The sequence below is a fragment of the Natator depressus genome, chromosome 1 (assembly GCF_965152275.1).
Source record: "Natator depressus isolate rNatDep1 chromosome 1, rNatDep2.hap1, whole genome shotgun sequence".
Classification (NCBI taxonomy): Eukaryota; Metazoa; Chordata; order Testudines; family Cheloniidae; genus Natator; species Natator depressus.
Window position 1 is genome coordinate 206,078,786 of NC_134234.1, and position 21,892 is coordinate 206,100,677.

A 21,892-nucleotide genomic window follows, 5' to 3' on the forward strand; every position below is an offset into this window, starting at 1 on the left:
AGGTTAACTGCTCCCTGACACCACCAGCCTGTTAGTCACCCCCTCTGGGTTATTCCAGACCTTATTTTGCTTTGTAGATTAACAATATGTGCACCCCAGTTCCCAAGCCTCTTTGAAGCATTCCCATGTAGTGTCCAAACACTGATCACTCACAGAAATACCAGGACTGCTGTCCCCAAGGGAACAGGATACACACCCATTTGTATGATTCAACTCAGGATCATCACCTTGTTTAATACTAGAGTACTGAGATATATTTATAGTGAAAACAACAATAAATTTTACCAAAGATTCAAGAGATAGTGAGTAAGGCTAATGGAAACAAAAAGGTTACATATAAAACAATATCATAACATGCATCTAGAAACTAAACTTAACAAGCTAATGTCCTGCCTAAAGAAGTTTATCTCATCCAAAGTCTTTTGCAGCCTCTACACCCAAAGCTGGTTGTGATCCTGTTTTCACGAATGTAAACACGCTGCCCATTTACTTCCTAGGTGCAGGATAACAAGGTGTCATCTTTGTTCCCCAAGTAGACTCCAGCAAACCTTTGAAGTGTATCTCAAGATAAGGTTCTCTTCCCCAACTGTGTTTGCTACCTGTTAGGTATTTTCTGACATTTTTACAATCCTTCATCTGCATTCAGCTTAGATAGGTGATGGAAGACCCATTGTGAATGAGACAATACTTAAATTTACATTTCAATAACCAGCTAGATTGGTACACATCTTTTTGTCGGACAGAAAGCTTTTGTCAATTCTGCCTTGATACAGACTTTAGAACATATTTTCAGTATATATATGTAACTCCTTACAATGTATCTGTATCACAATGTATCACAACAATATTAAAGACTAGTGTGACCCTAGCTTTCATTTAAGACCTTAAATAACATTCAACATTCTTTGGTGAACCAGAATAGACATACCAGAATCAGGCCATTCCTGTAACTCCCTTGCCAGTTGGCATTAAGGGGCTCTTGGGTCACACCATTTCAATTGATATTTCCAGGGCTGCTGCAATCCTTTTTAAAAGATCTTGCAAAGATCTATAACCATATGTTGGTGAGAAGGAAGTTGCTATTACCCCTTCATAAGCAGGAGACAAATTACAGGAGGCTGCTTTGACTGACCATTCTTCCTCAGAGGAAACCTGCTGATGTCGATAGGAGATGTATGAGGTTTCTCATCAGGATGACCAATTTCTGATTACTCAGGTGCTGGCTACCTTTGCCTTGAATGAGATGAAGATGGGTCTCTATAGCCCTGATAAGGAGCCAAAGGGTATCAGTTTGGCCACATCTATTACCCACAAGAGTAACCACATGGTAGCCCAAGGAGGAGGAAACCAAGAAGCATGGGAAGGTACATAATCCTTTACAAGAAGACTTCTGAGATCTGGTTTTAGGACAAACATCCAGTGAGAGATACACAAGTAAGAAATAAAGGAAATCCCTCCAAACTGGCCTCAGTAGCTGATGAAGTTAATGTGGATTCTTCCAAATAAGGATGAGGAGCTCTTTAAGGAATCTTCATTAAGTGAATACCAGATCAGAAGTTTAATAGGCAGTACTGATGATTCACCCCTACAAGATACTGATAATGGATTTTCACCATGAACCAGAAGAAGTGATTCTGAATGAGCAGATACCACTAAATCTCATGGTACCATAAATGAGGCAGCTGAAATAATCAGCACTGATGCTGTAGCTGTACAATCTATTGATACCAGTGTATGTGGTACCAATAAGAAAGAAGTCAAGAAGGCTGTATCCTTGGCCTTAGATAGTATGACCTCCAGAAGAAAAAAGGAGCGCGTCCATGTACCAACAATGCAGATACAGGTAAACAACCGTTTTCATGTTCTCTCCACAGGTACTAATGCAGAGAGTGGACTACATGATACATCTGAGGGAAGGGAACAAAAGGAGACTCCGCCGATTGGAAGGCATGAGATGCACTGTCCTAAGGATGGAGGTTCCACGACCACCGCTCCCAAGAGAAGGAGGCGGGTGGTGGTGGTCGGGGACTCCCTCCTCAGGGGGACTGAGTCATCTATCTGCCGCCCTGACCGGGAAAACCGAGAAGTCTGCTGCTTGCCAGGAGCTAGGATTCACGATGTGACGGAGAGACTGCCGAGACTCATCAAGCCCTCAGACCACTACCCCTTCCTGCTTCTCCATGTGGGCACCAATGATACTGCCAAGAATGACCTTGAGCGGATCACTGCAGACTATGTGGCTCTCGGAAGAAGGATAAAGGAGTTGGAGGTTCAAGTGGTGTTCTCGTCCATCCTCCCTGTTGAAGGAAAAGGGCTGGGTAGAGACCATCAAATCGTGGAAGTCAACGAATGGCTACGCAGGTGGTGTCGGAGAGAAGGCTTTGGATTCTTTGACCATGGGATGGTGTTCCAAGAAGGAGGAGTGCTAGACAAAGACGGGCTTTACCTAACGAAGAGAAGGAAGAGCATCTTCGCAAGCAGGCTGGCTAACCTAGTGAGGAGGGCTTTAAACTAGGTTCACCAAGGGAAGGAGACCAAAGCCCTGAGGTAAGTGAGGATGTGGGATACCGGGAGGAAGCACGAGCAGGAGAGCGTGAGAGGGGAGGGCTCCTGCCTCATACTGAGAAAGAGGGACGATCAGCGAGTTATCTCAAGTGCCTATACACAAATGCAAGAAGCCTGGGAAAGAAGCAGGAAGTCCTGGCACAGTCAAGGAATTATGATGTGATTGGAATAACAGAGACTTGGTAGGATAACTCACATGACTGGAGTACTGTCATGGATGGATATAAACTTTTCAGGAAGGACAGGCAGGGCAGAAAAGGTGGGGGAGTTGCATTGTATGTAAGAGAGCAGTATGACTGCTCAGAGCTCCTGTATGAAACTGCAGAAAAACCTGAGAGTCTCTGGATTAAGTTTAGAAGCGTGAGCAACAAGGGTGATGTCGTGGTGGGAGTCTGCTATAGACCACCGGATCAAGGGGATGAGGTGGACGAGGCTTTCTTCTGGCAACTCATGGAAGTTACTAGATTGCATGCCCTGGTTCTTATCGGAGACTTCAATCACCCTGACATCTGCTGGGAGAGCAATACAGCGGTGCACAGAAAATCCAGGAAGTTTTTGGAAACCGTAGGGGACATTTTCCTGGTGCAAGTGCTGGAGGAACCAACTAGGGGCAGAGCTCTTCTTGACCTGCTGCTCACAAACCGGGAAGAATTAGTAGGGGAAACAAAAGTGGATGGGAACCTGGGAGGCAGTGACCATGAGATGGTCGAGTTCAGGATCCTGACACAGGGTAGAAAGGAGAGCAGCAGAATACGGACCCTGGACTTCAGAAAAGCAGACTTTGACAACCTCAGGGAACTGATGGGCAGGATCCCCTGGGAGAATAACATGAGGGGGAATGGAGTCCAGGAGAGCTGGCTGTATTTTAAAGCATCCTTATTGAGGTTACAGGAACAAACCATCCCGATGTGTAGAAAGAATAGTAAATATGGCAGGCAACCAGCTTGGCTTAACAGTGAAATCCTTGCTGATCTTAAACACAAAAAGGAAGCTTACAAGAAGTGGAAGTTTGGACAAATGACATGGGAGGAGTGTAAAAATATTGCTCAGGCATGCAGGAGTGAAATCAGGAAGGCCAAATCACACTTGCAGTTGCAGCTAGCAAGGAATGTTAAGAGTAACAAGAAGTGGTTCGGGACTATTTAGAAAAGCTGGACGAGCACAAATCCATGGGGCCGGATGTGCTGCATCCGAGAGTGCTAAAGCAGTTGCAGAAGTGATTGCAGAGGCACTGGCCATTATCTTTGAAAACTCATGGCAATCGGCGGAGGTCCCGGACGACTGGAAAAAGGCTAATGTAGTGCCCATCTTTAAAAAAGGGAAGAAGGAGGATCCTGGGAACTACAGGCCAGTCAGCCTCACCTCAGTCCCTGGAAAAATCATGAAGCAGGTCCCCAAGGAATCAATTCTGAAGCACTTAGAGGAGAGGAAAGTGATCAGGAACAGTCTGCATGCATTCACTAAGGGCAAGTCATGCCTGACTAATCTAATTGCTTTCTATGACGAGATAACTGGCTCTGTGGATGAGGGGGAAGCAGTGGACGTGTTATTCCTTGACTTTAGCAAAGCTTTTGACACCGTCTCCCACAGTATTCTTGCTAACAAGTTAAAGAGGTATGGGCTGAATGAATGGACTATAAGCTGGAAAGAAAGCTGGCTAGATCGTCGGGCTCAACGGGTAGTGATCAATGGCTCCATGTCTAGTTGGCAGCCAGTATCAAGTGGAGTGCCCCAAGGGTCGGTCCTGGGGCCGGTTTTGTTCAATATCTTCATTAATGATCTGGAGGATGGCGTAGACTGCACCCTCAGCAATTTTGCAGATGACACTAAACTGGGAGGAGTGGTAGATATGCTGGAGGGTAGGGATAGGATACAGAGGGACCTAGACAAATTGGAGGATTGGGCCAAAAGAAATCTGATGAGGTTCAACAAGGACAAGTGTAGAGTCCTGCACTTAGGAAGCAAGAATCCAATGCACCGCTACAGACTAGGGACCGAATGGCTAGGCAGCAGTTCAGCAGAAAAGGACCTAGGGGTTACAGTGGACGAGAAACTGGATATGAGTCAACAGTGTGCCCTTGTTGCCAAGAAGGCCAATGGCATTTGGGGCTGTATAAGTAGCGGTATTGCCAGCAGATCAAGGGACATGATCGTTCCCCTCTATTTGACACTGGTGAGGCCTCATCTGGAGTACTGTGTCCAGTTTTGGGCCCCACACTACAAGAAGGGTGTGAAAAAACTGGAAAGCGTCCAGCGGAGGGCAACAAAAATGTTTAGGGGACTGGAACACATGATTTATGAGGAGAGGCTGAGGGAACTGGGATTATTTAGTCTGAGGAAGAGAAGAATGATAGGGGATTCAACAGCTGCTTTCAACTACCTGAAAGGGGGTTCCAAAGAGGATGGATCTAGACTGTTCTCAGTGGTAGAAGAGGACAGGACAAGGAGTAATGGTCTCAAGTTGCAGTGGGGGAGTTTAGGTTAGATATTAGGAAAAACTTTTTCACTCGGAGGATGGTGAAGCACTGGAATGCGTTACCTAGGGAGGCGGTGGAATCTTCTTCCTTTGAGGTTTTTAAGGTCAGGCTTGACAAAGCCCTGGCTGGGATGATTTAATTGGGGATTGGTCCTGCTTTGAGCAGGGGGTTGGACTAGATGACCCTCTGAGGTCCCTTCCAACCCTGATATTCTCTGATTCTAGTGCTTGTGTACTTGCTACCGAATCCTTGCATACTGATGGAGCATGTACTGTAGACAGTACCGTAACCTTCAGAGGTTTACTGAATCCTCAGAATGATCAGAAGTCTCTCTCTGTAATGTACAAAGCTCTTATTGGTATCCTATAGGACTTCATAGGGCACTTTTCTATGTCTTGAGGTGATCTCATCTTCTTTTTCTTTGAAGGGCCAGGAGAACAAAATTTGTTTCCCTTTTCAGCCAAAGATCTTTTAACTGCTCCAGCAGCACTATTTGTAGAGGGAAAACTGGAAACAGACTGATCCGACTGACCAGAATCTGAGTCAGGTCTCATAAATCTGTCCAGGAGTTACACCCTAAATTTAATCTCCATGTTCTTCTGAGACCAACTGGCAAAAGAACAGCAGATAACACATTTACTAGAAATATCCCCCTCACTTTTGATGAGTGTCTCTGGCCAGCATAGCAATGTTAAACAAGGGGCACATTTTAAAACTGGGAGATTTAGATGGCATAGCTGTCTATTATCCAGCACCAATATCTAAGTAAATGCTAAAACTATCTTAAAATACTAACAAGGTCACTAATCTAAAGCTAACTGACTAAAAAAAAAACCCCACTACTTACAACAGATTAAACCCAATGTTAAAACAGAGATAAGGGACCTTTAGTGTTCCATCTCTAGCCTAAGGTGCAGCTGAAGGAACTGAAAGCCCTTTATGCCCTCAGGCAGGCAGGGGAGGGGGCATTCTGTGAGCATGTGTGGACCAACTTGATTGCTAACAAGAAAAAAGTTTCTACCTCTCATATTAGGGGGTGCGCGATACCATGACTGCAAGATACACAACCACTCAATGAAGAAGAAAGATTTTTGAGTTCTTTTTATTTGGTTCCTGGTAAATCACGTTTTTAAGCTTTTCTCTATGCCAAGAAGAGATGCAAACATTTTTATAAAAAAAGAAAGATGAGATTCTCATAGTTACATGACTAAACCTTAGTTCTTCAGAGAAGGAACTAACCACTACCTCAGTGGTTCCCAAATGCTTCCAGGTAACAACCCCTTTGGGCTCACCTCTATTAATGCCACCCTCAGGCTGCTGGGGAGGCAGGGGAGACTGCGAGGGAGGGGGCCTTGCACTCACTCTAAGCAGCCGCAGCTCCTACATGCAGCAGGATGGGGGGAGGGAGTGACAGGGAACCCACTCCACACTCACCTCAGGAAGTGATGGCTCCTGTACCCTGTCATGCTGGACCCAGCTCCCTACTCCAGGTGTTATGACCTGGCATATATGGTCACAGCGCCACTCAGGTTTGGCCTATCTGCCCCTCCATAGATGGAGACCCACAACCCATCCACCCCCCGTGGCACCCTTTTTGTGATCCCCCTGGGAGTCGTGACCCACAGTTTGGGAACCACTAGGAACAAGTTTCTCTTATGGACAATCAATTCCATAAATGTCCACCATGGAGCTTTTTACACTTTCCTCTGAAGCAGCTGGTTTTGGCTACTGTTAGAGTCAGGACACTGGACTACATGGACCACTGGAACCAATAAGGAACACAGTAAGTGTGAATCACATGTTCAATATTTGAAAGCATATATAACCACATATGCATCCAGCCTATTTCTTTGGTATCAGATGTTGTAGGAACCTATTGCTTCAGGGAGTCAGAAAACTGAAAAACAACTGAATGCACAATGTTGGAAATGTGCCACAAGACATCCATACTCGTGTTATTTCTGACTGCAAACCAGAATTCAATTCTTCCTCAACACAGATGAATAGCTCTTGTGTGTTTGTTACTAAAATGTTTTGTTTTTTAAATACTTTTTTAAAAAGGAAAGATTTATAATCATACTTAATTTTTAAATGTGATTTTATAAAATGTTCATAACAGCAATGGCTGAAAATCTAAATAAAACAATTCCCATGACAGCCTGCAACAACCATGATCACACACTGCCTGTTACCTCTTTAATTTTGTCCCTCTTCTCTCGGATGTCCTTATCTGCTGGGTCTTCACTGTTTATCCCTATGAGGTTTGGTACTGGTACAGGTGGCAGCGGCTTGCTGTCTTTCTTTTTCATCTCTTGGGCTACTTTGTTCTTTTCTGTCTGAATCTCTGCTCGAATCTCATCTCGAGATTTCTTCAGCTTCTCTTTTGCCTCCTCTAGAGCTTTTTCATGGTCTGCTCGGATCTTATTTCTCAGGCGTTCCTCTTCTTCTCTAAAGAAACAAATGCTCGTCAGAGGCTGGCTTCATAAAGGAAACAACAATTGTGACAACCCCCCATTAAACAGAAGAAGCCATATTCTGCACTGGTTTATTGTAGCCAATTTTGTTGACTTAGAGTTTCACAGAAGTATGTCAATTTAGAATTTAGTCCCAGTTCTCAAACTGATTCCATACTGTATTTTGCCACAGCTCCAGCAGTAAAACTCAGTTTCGCTTTAGAACCTTATTTGTTCACAAACCATGAGAGCGCTCATCTTTCTGAGACAGTGACTGGTTATTGTAAATCATGTCTCAGTATTTTCCCTTGCCCTTTTATTCAACAGTTTAGAAATAAAAAGACCCCATGTTCTGAATTTCATCTACAGGGCTGACACATGGTTTCATAAATGCATCTCTCCCCCTATATAGAACACACAAAATTATGCTTAGCAATGACTAATTAAAAAAATACCAAGAGGGCTCTTCCCTACCTTTTGCTCAATAAAGGGTTGCATCAACAACCTGTTTTATGTGTAACATAGCATACTGCAGTAACCCAAGTCATTCAGGAGACATGGCCTGCAAAAACTACAGGTCCCAGCGCAGCAAGTCCTATCCTGATTTGAATGGCTCGTCACTAAAATCAAGGTGGATCATAGCATGCTGAGAACTGCAGTCTCTGGATGCAGCAAAGCTGCATCTGGACCACTCATTTTGGGCCTTCCAGGATTAGTTTTCATCCAACTATAAAGTGATTTAAAATTTTAAAATTTAAAAAAGCTGTGCCCTCTGGTATTAAAGTCTGCTGGCACTGTCCAACAAATCAGCTGCTTAGCCTTATGAATATTCCCACCCCTCCACCGCCCCCAAAATTATACACTAGTTAAGGTTGCTTAAGTGCATACACCAGTAACAAAACCATAAAAATCCAGGATATCATTAGCTTAATCTTCACCCAACCTTTGCCATCTAACAATCTTAATTTCACCTTCTTCACATTACCTTACTCGCATTCTCCAAACACACACAAAATGGGACATTGCAACTATTATCAGCATGTAGATCCTCTTCTCGCCATGTCTGCCACCTCAGTCCCCCTAGTTCAAGCCCCATTTTTCTTCATGCTTCCTCCACTCAGTGTTGCTTCCCCAATACTCTCTCTCTCAGTCCTGCTCATCAACTCTCAGTTCCCCATGATGCTGCTGTTTGGTGTACTGAGGAACCAGGTAGGGGAGTGAATACAGGGTTTGTCTACATGGTGCATTAGTCCACACAGTGCAAGGTCATCATGCTAACCCCCAGTTCTGGATCACCGCCAACATCCACTGTCTTCATTCCTGCTCTCCCACAGGTCTGGTGCAAGTCACAGGACCATGCTGACTTCTGCACCTACAAATTTCTTCTCTCCTCCCTTAATTCCAGGGCTTTGGAGCGGAGCCTGGAGCTGGAGCAGCTCCGGAGCAGTGGAGCTGCAGGTTTTTGCCTGCAGCTGGAGCGGAGCTGGAGCACAGCTCCAAAGCCCTGCTCAGTTCTACCACTTTTATTGCTAAGCAATTTTACTTCTCCACCCTGATGAACCACCACACTTCAGTCACCTATTAGATACCTTCTTAAACCCTCCATTCTCCAGCCCCCACATCCTTACCTACACAGGATCTGACTTTTTCAAAAAGAAAACCAACAAGAGCTGACAGGACCTCCCTACTTCGTTCTCCCCGCCCTCTTTTCAACTCCCCTCCTGCCACTAACACCAAGGTATCTTGTTGGATGTGCTGTTCTGACCCATCGACCAGCCACAGTGGCTTTATTCCATCACAACTTTATCTTCTTCTCAGTATCAATCAAAGTAGAATATTTTTTATAAACAGCAGGAACAGATACCTGTGACATGTCGTTCTACATTCTTTATGAAAATATGCTTATGATATGAATACCATTGGAAAGGCTATGATTTACTGAATGTGATTATCCAATTTGTATGCCTGTATCATTTCTCAGGTTTCAGAGTAGCAGCCGTGTTAGTCTGTATCCGCAAAAAGAACAGGAGTACTTGTGGCACCTTAGAGACTAAATAAATTTGTTAGTATCTAAGATGCCACAAGTACTCCTGTATCATTTCTGTATCTGAAGTTAGGAACACTGACTATGTATCTGTATTTTAACTACTGTATGCTACTTTGGATGATGCCCACTGCTAACACTTCAGGTACAACAATGGAAAAGCCAGACAGGGCGGATGGCCCACCAGTGAGGACAATGGACTGTGAAAAACCTGGTCTTCCTGCGGACACTCCATACTGCCACTGACTCCTGGACGCTGTGATACTACAGGGTCAGGTGGTCTTGTCACCTGATACTAAAACATTACCTGGGACTTCTTGTAATTTTCCACTGTAAGGGGAGGGAGGTCAAGTTTGGGAAACAAAGGATTCCCACCCTTATGTAAATCCTATTTAAGGGTGGGGAGGAAGGCAAACAAGACTCTTCCTCTCCATGACCTGTCTGACCAAGAAGAAAGACTGCAAAAGGGAAGGCAAGGGGGGGAGTCCAGACTGAGACAGGGGTCCAGTCTGAAAAGGAATATAACTGGAACTCTGAACCACAGAAACATTGTAAACTGCCTGAAACAATATCTAGGGTAAGAAATACTATTTGTAACCAATTTCTTTAGTGAAACTAGCTTAGTTTGCGTGTTTGATTTCATTTGCTTAGTAATATGCTTTGTTCTGTTTGTTACTCCTTTTGCCACTTAAAATCTACCTTTTATAGTTAATAACATTTGTTTTGTTTATTATTAAATCCAGTTTCTGTAATTTCTAATGGAGGGGGAAGGCAGGAAGTGTACACACCTCTCTCCACATTGAGGGAGGGGGCAAATTTCATAATATATCTTTGGGTCTGTACTCCAAGGGAGGTGGGCATCTGAGTGCTGGAGCAAGTCCCTTAAACTGAGTCTTCCCAGAGCTGATCTGCAGCTGGGTGTGGCCCGTATGTGTGTTAGAGGACGATTTAAGAGCCTGGCTCAGCAAGACAGATTAAACAGGTTCTGACTCAGAACAGGCAGACTCAGTTGGATCACAGCACCATAAGGTGGCTTCCCAAAGGGTCCAACCCGTCCCAGTACCTTACACCCAACAATATTAAAAAGAATTCTCTGATCATCTCTCTGAACCATTAATGTGGATTTTTAGCAAATGTTGTAACACTGGCAAAGAGCATAGGAAAAAAACTAATGTTGTACCAATATTTTAAAAGAGTAAATGGAATGACCCGGGAAACTACAGACCAGTTAATCTGATATCAGTCACAGGCAAAATCACGGAAAGGTTGATATGAGAGGCAATTAAACAATTAATTAATTAATTAATTAATCAATTAAAGTAAACAATTAAAAAACGGTAGCATAATTATTCCTCATTGACATGGTTTTATGGAAAATAGGTTTTGTCTACCAAAGTTTTCTGATGAAATTACAGGTTTGTTTAAGGTAACTGAATCCTGCAAACAGTTAAAAGTAACAGTCTGCATGCAGCTGCCAGCCAAGTGACAGCCAAAGTATTTGCTCTTGGTAAAAATCAATCATTGTGCTGTGACAGTGAGAAACTAAAAGCAACACAGAATGCGCAGTGATGGGAAGAAAGAATGCATAGTCCTATGCCCAGACAGAGTGTGAAATCAAACTATAGAGAATTTAAGGAAATGTAAGGGCACTGGCACTGCTGCCTTTCTTGCCTCATCTGTACCTTTGGGAAGAGGATAATGGCTACTCTGATTTGTATTCCCACCCCTCCATAAACACCTCTCCCTCGTAAAACCATTTTGGTACAACACGGCCAGTGATAATGTTAATTATTATACACCTCTCAAATTGTTTGTTAAAAGTTTGTGCTAGTGTTAAGTTGTGAAAGGATAAACATGGCGCTGGATGCCACTCACCACCCAAATCCATGAAAATATGTTTGTTAAGTTTGTTTGTGCTAGAAACAGAATTTTCCCGCCGATCTACCACTGGACTGCACCGGGGGTTAGGTTGATATAGTGGTGTCTCTCAGGGATGTGAACTATTCATATCCCTGAGAGACATAACTATACAAACGTAAATTCCTAGTGTAGATCAGGCCTAAGTTAAAAACCTGGAACAGTAAAAGTCCTGTGGTAAGTAGCCAATATATTGCTACACACAAAAGAAAAAGTAGAAAAAAAGGCAAACAAAATTCTTCAAATCCTTAGATAAAGACAAGTATTGGTATAAAATGTGTTCTTTTTAACCTGTTTAATAGTTTTTGTTTTGCTGCAGTAATTCAAGAAAAACAGGATTCTGAATGAACTTAAACTGTTATTAACTGCAGTTATAGATAATATGAAACACAATGGGTACGTATATATTCATAAACATTCAAAAAACTTTAAAAAATACTCAAATAGAGAAATGCTTAGCCTCGTTGCCAATGAATATTTGCTGGATCGGTACAGGGCATGTGCTATAGACCACTGGATCAGAAGGATAAGGTAGACGAGGCTTTCTTCGGACAACTAACTGAAGTTTCCAGATCACAGGCCCTGGTACTAATGTGGGACTTAAATCACCCTGACATCTGCTGGGAGAGCAATACAGCAATGCACAGACAATCCAGGAAGTTTTTGGAGTGTGTCCTGGTACAAGTGCTGGAGCAACTGGCCCCTTGTCAGTTGCTCCAGCTCCTCTTGTCCTGCTCCTCTTGTCCTGCTCCTCTTGTCCTGCTGCTTACAAACAGGGAAGAATTGCTAGGGGAAGTAGAAGTGGGTGGCAACCTAGGCAGCAGTGACCATGAGATGGTTGAGTTCAGGATCCTCACAAAACAAAGAAAGGAGAGGAGCAAAATATGGACCCTGGACTTCAGAAAAGCAGACTTTGACTCCATTAGGGAACTGACGGGCAGAGTCCCCTGGGAAGCTAATATGAGGGGGAAAGGAGTCCAGGAGAGCTGACTGTACTTTAAAGAAGCCTTATTAAGGGAGCAGGAACAAACCATTCCGAAGTGCAGAAGGAATAGCAAATATGGCAGGTGACCAGATTGGCTTAACAGTGAAATCTTCGGTGAGCTTAAACTCAGAAAGGAAGCTTACAAGAATTGGAAATTTGGACAGATGACTAGGGAGGAGTATAAAAATATTGTTAGAGCATGCAGGAGTGTAATCAGGAAGGCCAAGGCACAACTGGAGTTGCAGCTAGCAAGGGATGTGAAGGGTAACAAGAAAGGTTTCTACAGGTATGTTAGCAACAAGGTGGTGGTCAGGGAAAGTGTGGGACCCTTATTGAATGGAGGAGGCAACATAGTGACAGATGATGTCGAAAAAGCTGAAGTACTCAATGCTTTTTTTGCCTTGGTCTTAGAATAATAGAATCATAGAATATCAGGGTTGGAAGGGACCTCAGGAGATCATCTAGTCCAAACCCCTACTCAAAGCAGGACCAATCTCCAGTTAAATCACGGACAAAGTCAACTCCCAGACTGCTGCACTGGGCAACACAGTATGGGGAGGAGGAGAGCAGCACTCAGTGATGAAAGAACAGGTTAAGCACTATTAAGAAAAGCTGGATGTGCACAAGTCCATGGGTCCAGATCTAATGCATCCAAGGGTGCTGAGGGTGTTGGTCAATGTGACTGCAGAGCCTTGGCCACTATCTTTGAAAATTCTTGATGATCGGGAGAGGTCCTGGATGATTGGAAAAGGCAACTATAGTGCCCATATTTTAAAAAAGGGAAGAAAGAGAACCCGGGGAACTACAGCCTCACTTCAGTCCCCAGAAAAATCATGGAGCAGGTGCTCAAGAAATCCATTTTGAAGCACTTGCAGGAGAGGAAGTTGATCAGGAATAGTCAACATGGATTCACTAACGGCAAGTCATGCCTGACCAACCTGATTGAATTCTATGATGAGATAACTGGCTCTGTGGATATGGGGAAAGCAGTGGATGTGATATATCTGGACTTTAGCTAAGCTTTTGATAAGGGTTCCCACCGTATTCTTGCCAGCAAGTTAAAAAAGTATGGATTGGATGAATGGACTATAAGGTGGATAGAAAGCTGGCTAGATTGTCGGGCTCAACGGGTAGTGATCAACGGCTCGATGTCTAGTTGGCAGCCGGTATCAAGTGGAGTGCCCCAGGGGTTGGTCCGGTTTTGTTCAACATGTTTATCAATGATCTGGATGATGGGATTAATTGCACCTTCAGCAAGTTCGCAGATGATACTAAGCTGAGGGGAGAGGTAGATAAGCTGGAGGGTAGGGATAGGTCCAGACTGACCTAAAGAAATTGGAGAATTGGGCCAAAAGAAATCTGATGAGGTTCAACAAGGACAAGTGCAGAGTTCTGCACTTAGGAAGGAAGAATCCCATGCACCGCTACAGGCTGGGGACCAACTGGCTAAGCAGCAGTTCTGCAGAAAAGGACCTGGGGATTACAGTGGATGAGAAGCTGGATATGAGTCAGCAGTGTGCCCTTGTTGCCAAGAAGGCCAACAGCATATTGGGCTGTATTAGTAGGAGCATTGCCAGGAGATCGAGGGAAGTGATTATTCCCCTCTATTCGGAACTGGTGAGGCCATACCTGGAGTACTGTGTCCAGTTTTGGTCCCCCCACTACAGAAGGGATGTGGACAAATTGGAGTAAGTTCAGCGGAGGGCAACGAAAATGAATAGGGGACTGCGGCACATGACTGACGTAGAGAGGCTGAGGGAACTGGGGTTATTTAGTCTGCAGAAGAGAGGAGTCAGGGGGGATTTGATAGCAGCCTTCAACTACCTGAGGGGGGGTTCCAAAAAGGATGGAGCTAGGCTGTTCTCAGTGGTGGCAGAAGACAGAACAAGTAGCAATGGTCTCAAGTTGCAGTGGGGGAGGTTTAGGTTGGATATTAGGAAACACCATTTCACTAGGAGGGTGGTGAAGCACTGGAATGAGTTACCTAGGGAGGTGGTGGAATCTCCATCCTTAGAGGTTTTTAAGGCCCAGCTTGACAAAGCCTTGGTTGGGATGATTTAGTTGGTGTCGGTCCTGCTTTGAGCAGGGGATTGGACTAGATGACCTCCTGAGGTCTCTTCTAACCCGAATAGTCTATTATTCTAGGAATGAAACACAACTAGTCACAGAGATTGATATCCTCTGGAATCTAGCTGTGGTAGCTATGTCACCTCTTGATTATAGTTACTATACAGAAGACTTGCAAATACAGCATATTTTTCACTTTTCCTGCCAATAACTGAAAAAGCAAACACATTTATGAAACAATAGTACAGGCTCACTCAGTAGGGATCCTCAAAGACTCTTTCCAGGTACCATGTCTAGGTACCTCAGACACTGGTAAAACACTCACATGAGTGAAGGCAAGCACCCATTCTTGGCCTGCTGCTCAGAAATGCAAGCCAGACTGATCTGCCAGTGTGATGCCCTAGGGCCCATGTAACCCAGCTCTGGTATAAATCACAGTAACGAGCCAAAATCCAATGAAAGGACTCATCTTGACTGCCCAGTACGGCTGAGTACCTGGAATGTACATCAAACACATGCCACGTATGTGGGAAATGGAGAATACTGTGTAGTTACACAACAGTTACAATAGAATTAGAGAGGGAAAGTATTCCCAATTAACCAGTTCAATTGGTGATTTATTCCTAAATGCAAAACTATAAATAGATTAATCAAAATCATACCCATACTCAAATTTGTGGAGCCAGGGGTAATAAGTCACCCACACTTTGGTCTAACGCTATGTAATTACTCCCTAACTTTACAATATCTGTTGCTAAATTAAATCTACATTTAAAATCTTTGTTAAAACAAAATACAAAACACTTAATCCACATGAAAAAAAAAATCAATACAGTAGATAATCCAATAGAACACGTTAAAACCAGCTAGCTAGTGAAATCAAATAAATACAATTAGGAAACATTCAGCTGTGGCATTTATTTTTAAGATATTGTTGTGGCTACAAACATTGATAATTGTAGTAATGCTTATAATGTGTTGTAAGATAAAGTGTATGTTAAAGGATTGGCAACAGAAACAGGAAAAGAAATAGGCACCGGAGGATACCTCTTTACTCCATCATGTAAAGTAATCAACATCCTATATTTCCAAAGGTGTCAAAGGGGGGAACTACGCCTGGAGTACCATAAAAACAACTAAATACCAAGCCTCTAAAATCGAGACACACACACCCCCTCAAAATTCAACACAGGAAAATTTCTAATGACTTTTTTCCTAATGATTTACAATCAAAACTGGACTTTGAATGAAAAACCCATGTTTAAAGAAAAAAGAATTGCTGACATTAATCATTATGCTCTCCAAACCATCCACCCCCAACAGATTAAGGTGAAAGCACATACTAACATACAACACTGAAGAATAAAAAATGAAGGACTCCTAAAATACTAAGATTATAAACTTTTTTAACTATATTTCAATGGTTTCTGATTATGGATAGTGAATGAGTTTAGGTGAGGTAACACTTAGTATGTTTTTGACTATTCTTCTTCAACATTAATTGCTGATTTGTTTAAAATGATATTATTGCTGGCAAGACAGGTAATGTGTTATGTTGGAAGACATAACTAAGAGGTACACAAATAGGTAATGATAATTAAAAAAAAACTTTTTCTGGGATGACCCAGGCCAGAGTGACACAAAACAACATGAAAGACACAAGATAGAGGAGGTAATATCTTTTATGGACCAACTCCGATCGGTGGAAGATACAAGCTTTCAAGCTACACAGAGCTCTTCTTCAGGTCTTTCATATCCTGGGACCAACATGGCTACAACAACATTGCAGACAAAACAACATGACATAGAAACTGTAAAACCATCAGTAAAAAATACAGAAGTTAGGTAACTGATTCTTACTCATGCGTAATGCATGGTTATATAAAAAATTAAGAACTGATGTGCTAAAGCCAATTGCAAAAAGGTTAAGTAATCTGGAATGTGGAAATGTATAAAAAACTCAAGTGAATAATGCCCAAACAGGAGAAACACCAGACCAGAAACTGAAGGAACAAGACTAGAAGACAAGACCCAGGGAACAGAAGAGGCGATGACCATCATAAAGTATAGAAGGACTTCCTAGTGCCCTGGAAAGTGGTAACTTGGGTCCCTACCAATTCCATCTTGTTTGTTGTTTGTCATCTGGCAGAAACGTATGTTCAGACACTATACATGACAATAAATCTGTCTGAAATTGTATAAATAAAAGGCAAAAATTGCGTGGACATTCCCCCAATATCTATAAGACATTGACATAGTCCTATGTGACATTCTGATAACAACTTAGCACTATACAAAAACCAACTGAGCCCATATTTAGTGGATTAAAAACTACTAACTGACAGATCTGAAAACATAATGTAAATGGGGGAATCATCAGCCTATGGATTTTTTTCTAGTGAGGTCCTGCAGGGAACTGTTTACTTAATTCAGTGTGACCCACTGATCTTGAAGGAAATATAAAATCATTGCTACCAAAAGTTTGCAAATAACTCAAAACTTGGTAGAGTGGTAAACAATGCAGGAGACAGGTAATATATACACAGCAATCTATATCTTTGCAGGCAGATCTATAAAAACAACAGTGGACAAGAAGCTGGATATGAGTCAGCAGTGTGCCCTTGTTGCCAAGAAGGCCAATGGCGTATTGGGCTGTATTAGTAGGAGCATTGCCAGCAGATTGAGAGAAGTGATTATTCCCCTCTCTTCAGCACTGGCGAGGCCATACCTGGAGTACTGCGTCCAGTTTTGGTCCCCTCACTACAGAAGGGATGTGGACAAATTGGAGTGAGTTCAGCGGAGGGCAATGAAAATGATTAGGGGTTTTTAAGGCCCAGCTTGACAAAGCCTTGTCTGGGATGATTTAGTTGGTGTTGGTCCTGCTTTGAGCAGGGGATTGTACTAGATGACCTCCTGAGGTCTCTTCTAACCCTAATATTCTGTGATTCTATGAATAGGTTTCTGGGGGTCCATAAAGCAGAGCTGGCCTTAGAATCGCTGGGGCCCAGGCCTGAAGCCCCAGAGCCGCACCATCCCACAAGGGCTGAAGCCCGGAGCTGAGCAACTGAGCTTCGCAGGTCCCCTGTGGTATGGGACCCCAGACAATTGCCCTGCTTGCTACCCCCGAATGCTGACCCTGGCTTTTATATGCAGAAAAACTGTTATTTTGGCACAGGTAGGCTATGGAGTTTTTATAGCATGTGGAGGGCGGGCACCTCAGAAAAATGGCCATCACTAAAAAGTACAATTTTATAAAATGGACAAAAAATGAAAGTAAAATGTAAGCCAACTTGCATAAAGTTTTCTTTACATACATCTTAAAAGAAACCGCACTCTACTTAAAATATAGTCAAAACCCAAAAGAATTAAAAGTAGCTCCCGGTGCTATAAAGGTCTCTAAGTTCCCCCTAATACTTGTAGCTTTACAATCACATTTTCCTTTGTTTTTCCTCCAATGTTGTGTGAATTGATTGTGATTGATTTAGAGCTGCTCTGTAATAATTTATAAATACTGCATGTTCATGTGGTCATTGGGATGTTTACTATATGAATATATTGGTTTAGAGTAAAAGTAGGCTATCAGGAAAACAAACAGAAAGGAAAAAGAATGCGTCAAGATACGACACACACACACACACACACACACTCTTTAGAAACACTTGAAGGCTGTTAAAGGACAATGACATCACTGTTAACTGAGGATTTGCCTCTTCTCCAGTCAATCTGCAAAACTAGTTTCAAACAGGACTGGAAGAAGCATAGGCAATCAGAAGAACTGTAGCAGATTTAAAAAGGAAGACCCTCAAGAGAGGGTGGGTGGTTGTTCAGAGAAACCTGAATGAGACATAAGACACCCTGCTGGAGTCTGAAGAAGGGCAGGTCTGCTTAGGTTACCATCAGGGATGATAACCCTTTAAGTAAGAGAGACATGCATGCAGCCTATTTGTTGTTTTAAAATTCCTTCTTTTTTCTTATGCTTTCTTCCTACTGCTAAAATTAATAGTATTTACTGGTCACAGAACCATAGGTACCTGAACTCAGTTTGACTCGCTGGGTGAGAACAGTTGATACACATGGTACTGCAACACATGTGTTTAAGATTGGCAGAACTGCAAAAATCCAACCTGGAACAATTAAAGACATGAGGCTGAACACTTGAGGGGATGCACTCAGGGAAACAAAGGGAACAAAAGTACAGATAGCACTGTAATCATGACATCCATAGGAACTCAACTGGGAAACTAACTAGGTAGGGGAAACAGCAAAATTGACTAGACACAAGGGGACTTAGGTGTTGCTGCGCTCAGCACTGCAATGCCCAAATTTCAGGTGTCTCTTCCTGATAGACTTCCACATCTGAGCTTTTTCACAGAGGTGAAAGGGAAGATAGCTAATGCAATCCATTTACCTTAGGCACTGTGTCATGACACATTCCACCCTTCCTAAATTGGGGGAGGGATGAATCAGCCTCAGATGAGAGGTCTTCACTAGAATCTACTTTTCCAGAAAAGCCCAAGGTTTTGTCAAAGAAGAAACAGACAACTTGCAGCTCTCCCTAAGAAAAAAATTTCTGATAGAGATCTGCAATCTGAAGCTACAAAAGTGCAGACTGGACATAAATGAAGGTTACTTACTTGTAATTTGAGTTCTCTTAGATAACTCTGAATATTAACACTTAGGGATACTGTGCTGCCTAGTGGCGATTTATGTTAGAACCTTCTGCAAGCTATGCTTGCTGGAGTACAGGTGTCCCCTCCTACTCTTCCTCTCAGCCCTGGTCTACACTACGGGATTAGGCTGAATTTAGCCGTGTTAGGTCAATTTTAAAATGAATGTGTCTACACAACCAACCCCAATCCATCGACCTAAAGGACTCTTAAAATCGACTTCTGTACTACTCCCCAGAGACGGAAGTAGCGCTAAAATGGACCTTGCTGGGTGGAATTTGGGGTAGTGCAGACACAATTTGACAGTATTGGCCTCTGGGAGCTATCCCAGAGTGCTCCAATCTGACCGCTCTGGACAGCACTTTCAACTCCGAGGCACTAGTCAGGTACACAGGAAAAGCCCCAGGTGCTGCCACCACCAAGCGTCTAACAAATATAACAGGGAAAGAGCCCACTTCAAAACGTCTTTCCCCCCAAAATTCCCCCAAGCCCTACACCCCCTTTCCTGGGAAAGGCTTGATAAAAATCCTCACCAATTTGCGTAGGTGAACACAGACCCAAACCCTTGGATCTTAAGAACAATGAAAAAGCAATCAAGTTCTTAAAAGAAGAATTTTAATTAAAGAAAAAGTAAAAGAATCACCTCTGTAAAATCAGGATGGTAAATACCTTTCAGGGTAATCAGATTCAAAACATAGAGAATCGCTCTAGGCAAAACCTTAAGTTACAAAAAGACAAAAAACAGGAATGTACAGTCCATTCAGCACAACTTATTTTATCAGCCATTTAAACAAAACAGAATCTAACTCATATCTAACTAGATTGCTTACTGACTTTTTACAGGAGTTCTGACCTGCATTCCTGCTCTGGTCCTGGCAAAAGTAACACACAGACAGAGAGAACCGTTTTGTTTCCCCCCCCACTCCAGCTTTGAAAGTATCTTGGCTCCTCATTGGTCATTTTGGTCAGGTGCCAGCGAGGTTGTCTTAGCTTCTTAAACCTTTACAGGTGAAAGGGTTTTTCCTCTGGCCAGGAGGGATTTAAAGATGTTTACCCTTCCTTTTATTTTTATGACAGTCAGCGTGACAAGCTCCAGCATAGACCAAAAGGGAGACACTGGATCTGATCGCTGTATGGGGAGAAGAATCTGTGCAGGCCGAACTCCGATCAAAAAGAAGAAATGCGAATATATATGCCAAAATCGCACGGGGCATGGTGGAGAGAGGCTACAACAGGGACACACAGCAGTGCCATGTGAAAGTTAAGGAGTTCAAACAAGCCTACCAAAAGACAAAGGAGGCAAACGCTCACTCCGGGTCAGAGCCCCAGAAATGCCACTTCTATGACCAGCTGCATGGCATTCTAAGGGGGGACCCTACCACTACCCCACCACTGTCCGTGGACACCTGCAAGGAGGGAGTCTCACACAACATGGAGGAGGATTTTGTGGATGAGGAAGAGGAGGTGGAGGAGGAGAATGCGCAGCAGGCAAGTGGTGAATCCATTCTCCCCGGCAGTCAGGACCTTTTCATCATCCTGGAGCCAATACCCTCCCAAGGCAGGATCCCCGACCATGAAGGTGGAGAAGGAAGCTCTGATGAGTGCACATGTGTAACTACAGTGCAAGGTTTAAAAGCAATAGTGTTTCATATTTGATTTTCCCTGAAGACGTGGGATGTATTCGCAGCCAGTACAGCTACTGGAAAAGTCTGTTAACGTGTCTGCAGATGGAGCAGGAATCCTCCAGGGACATCTCCATGAAGCTCTCCCAGAGGTAATCTGGAAGCCTTTGCAGAAGGTTTCTGGGGAGGGCTGCCTTATTTCGTTCTCCACAGTAGGACCCTTCACCATGCCAAGCCAGTAGCAAGTAGTCTGGAATCATTGCAGTACAAAGGATGGCAATGAATGGTCCTGGGTTTTGGTCACATTCTTTCTGTGTTAGCCTCAGGAGAGTGATATCATTCATGGTCACCTGGTTGAAATAGGTGAATTTTTGTAAGGGAACAGTAAAATGACGCCTTTCATACAGGGTTGCTTGCGCTTGGCTAAAAAGGATCATCCCGGAGAATAGCCACACAGCAGTGGGAGGGGTGAAGGGATCATCACAGAGAATAGCCACGCGGTGGGGTGGGGGCAGTGTGTGCTGCATATCCACCCGAAAACCGCAGCCCCTCCTTTTAAATATGAAGCCCAACCAGCATTGCTTGCTATAGGAAAGGATGGTGCTGCAGTTTGAAACCATTCTCACATGTTATGAAGGCGTAAGAAGCCATCCCCATGTACCAAAAGGCTTACCATGGCTGCCTGGAAACCAAAGTCTGTTGCCAATCCATTTATGATGTGCCACCATACCGGCAGGTGCTCAATATAAAAGGCAAAATGCGACCTTGTACCTAAAGCACATGTGCTGTCTGCTGTGAATTGCTTGACTCACTGTGAAAGAGTCTCCCTTTTGTTCTCAGAAATGTATCGTCTTAAATTTTACTCTCCCTTTTCATCTCCCCCCAGGTGCAAATGTTTCTAGGCTCCCCCTATCATCTCCGTCCCTGAGGTTATCGCAGATTAGAAGGTGAAAAAAAACGCACTTATGATGACATGTTTTCCGAGCTCATGCAGTCCTCCCGCATTGATAGGGCATAGCTGAATGCATGGAGGCATTCAGTGGCAGAGGCCAGGAAAGCATTAAGTGAGCATGAAGAGCAGAGGCAGGAGGCAAT

General features: G+C 43.4%; 1 protein-coding gene across 1 annotated transcript in view; it reads right to left on the reverse strand.

Annotated features, from left to right (window-relative positions):
• MAN1A2 (mannosidase alpha class 1A member 2) overlaps positions 1–21,892 on the reverse strand; it is a 307,541-nt gene that overhangs the window by 241,561 nt on the left and 44,088 nt on the right. The window contains exon 2 of the mRNA XM_074975205.1: positions 7,235–7,490. Coding sequence (XP_074831306.1) covers positions 7,235–7,490 — 256 coding nt within the window. The remainder of the gene's footprint in view (positions 1–7,234; positions 7,491–21,892) is intronic.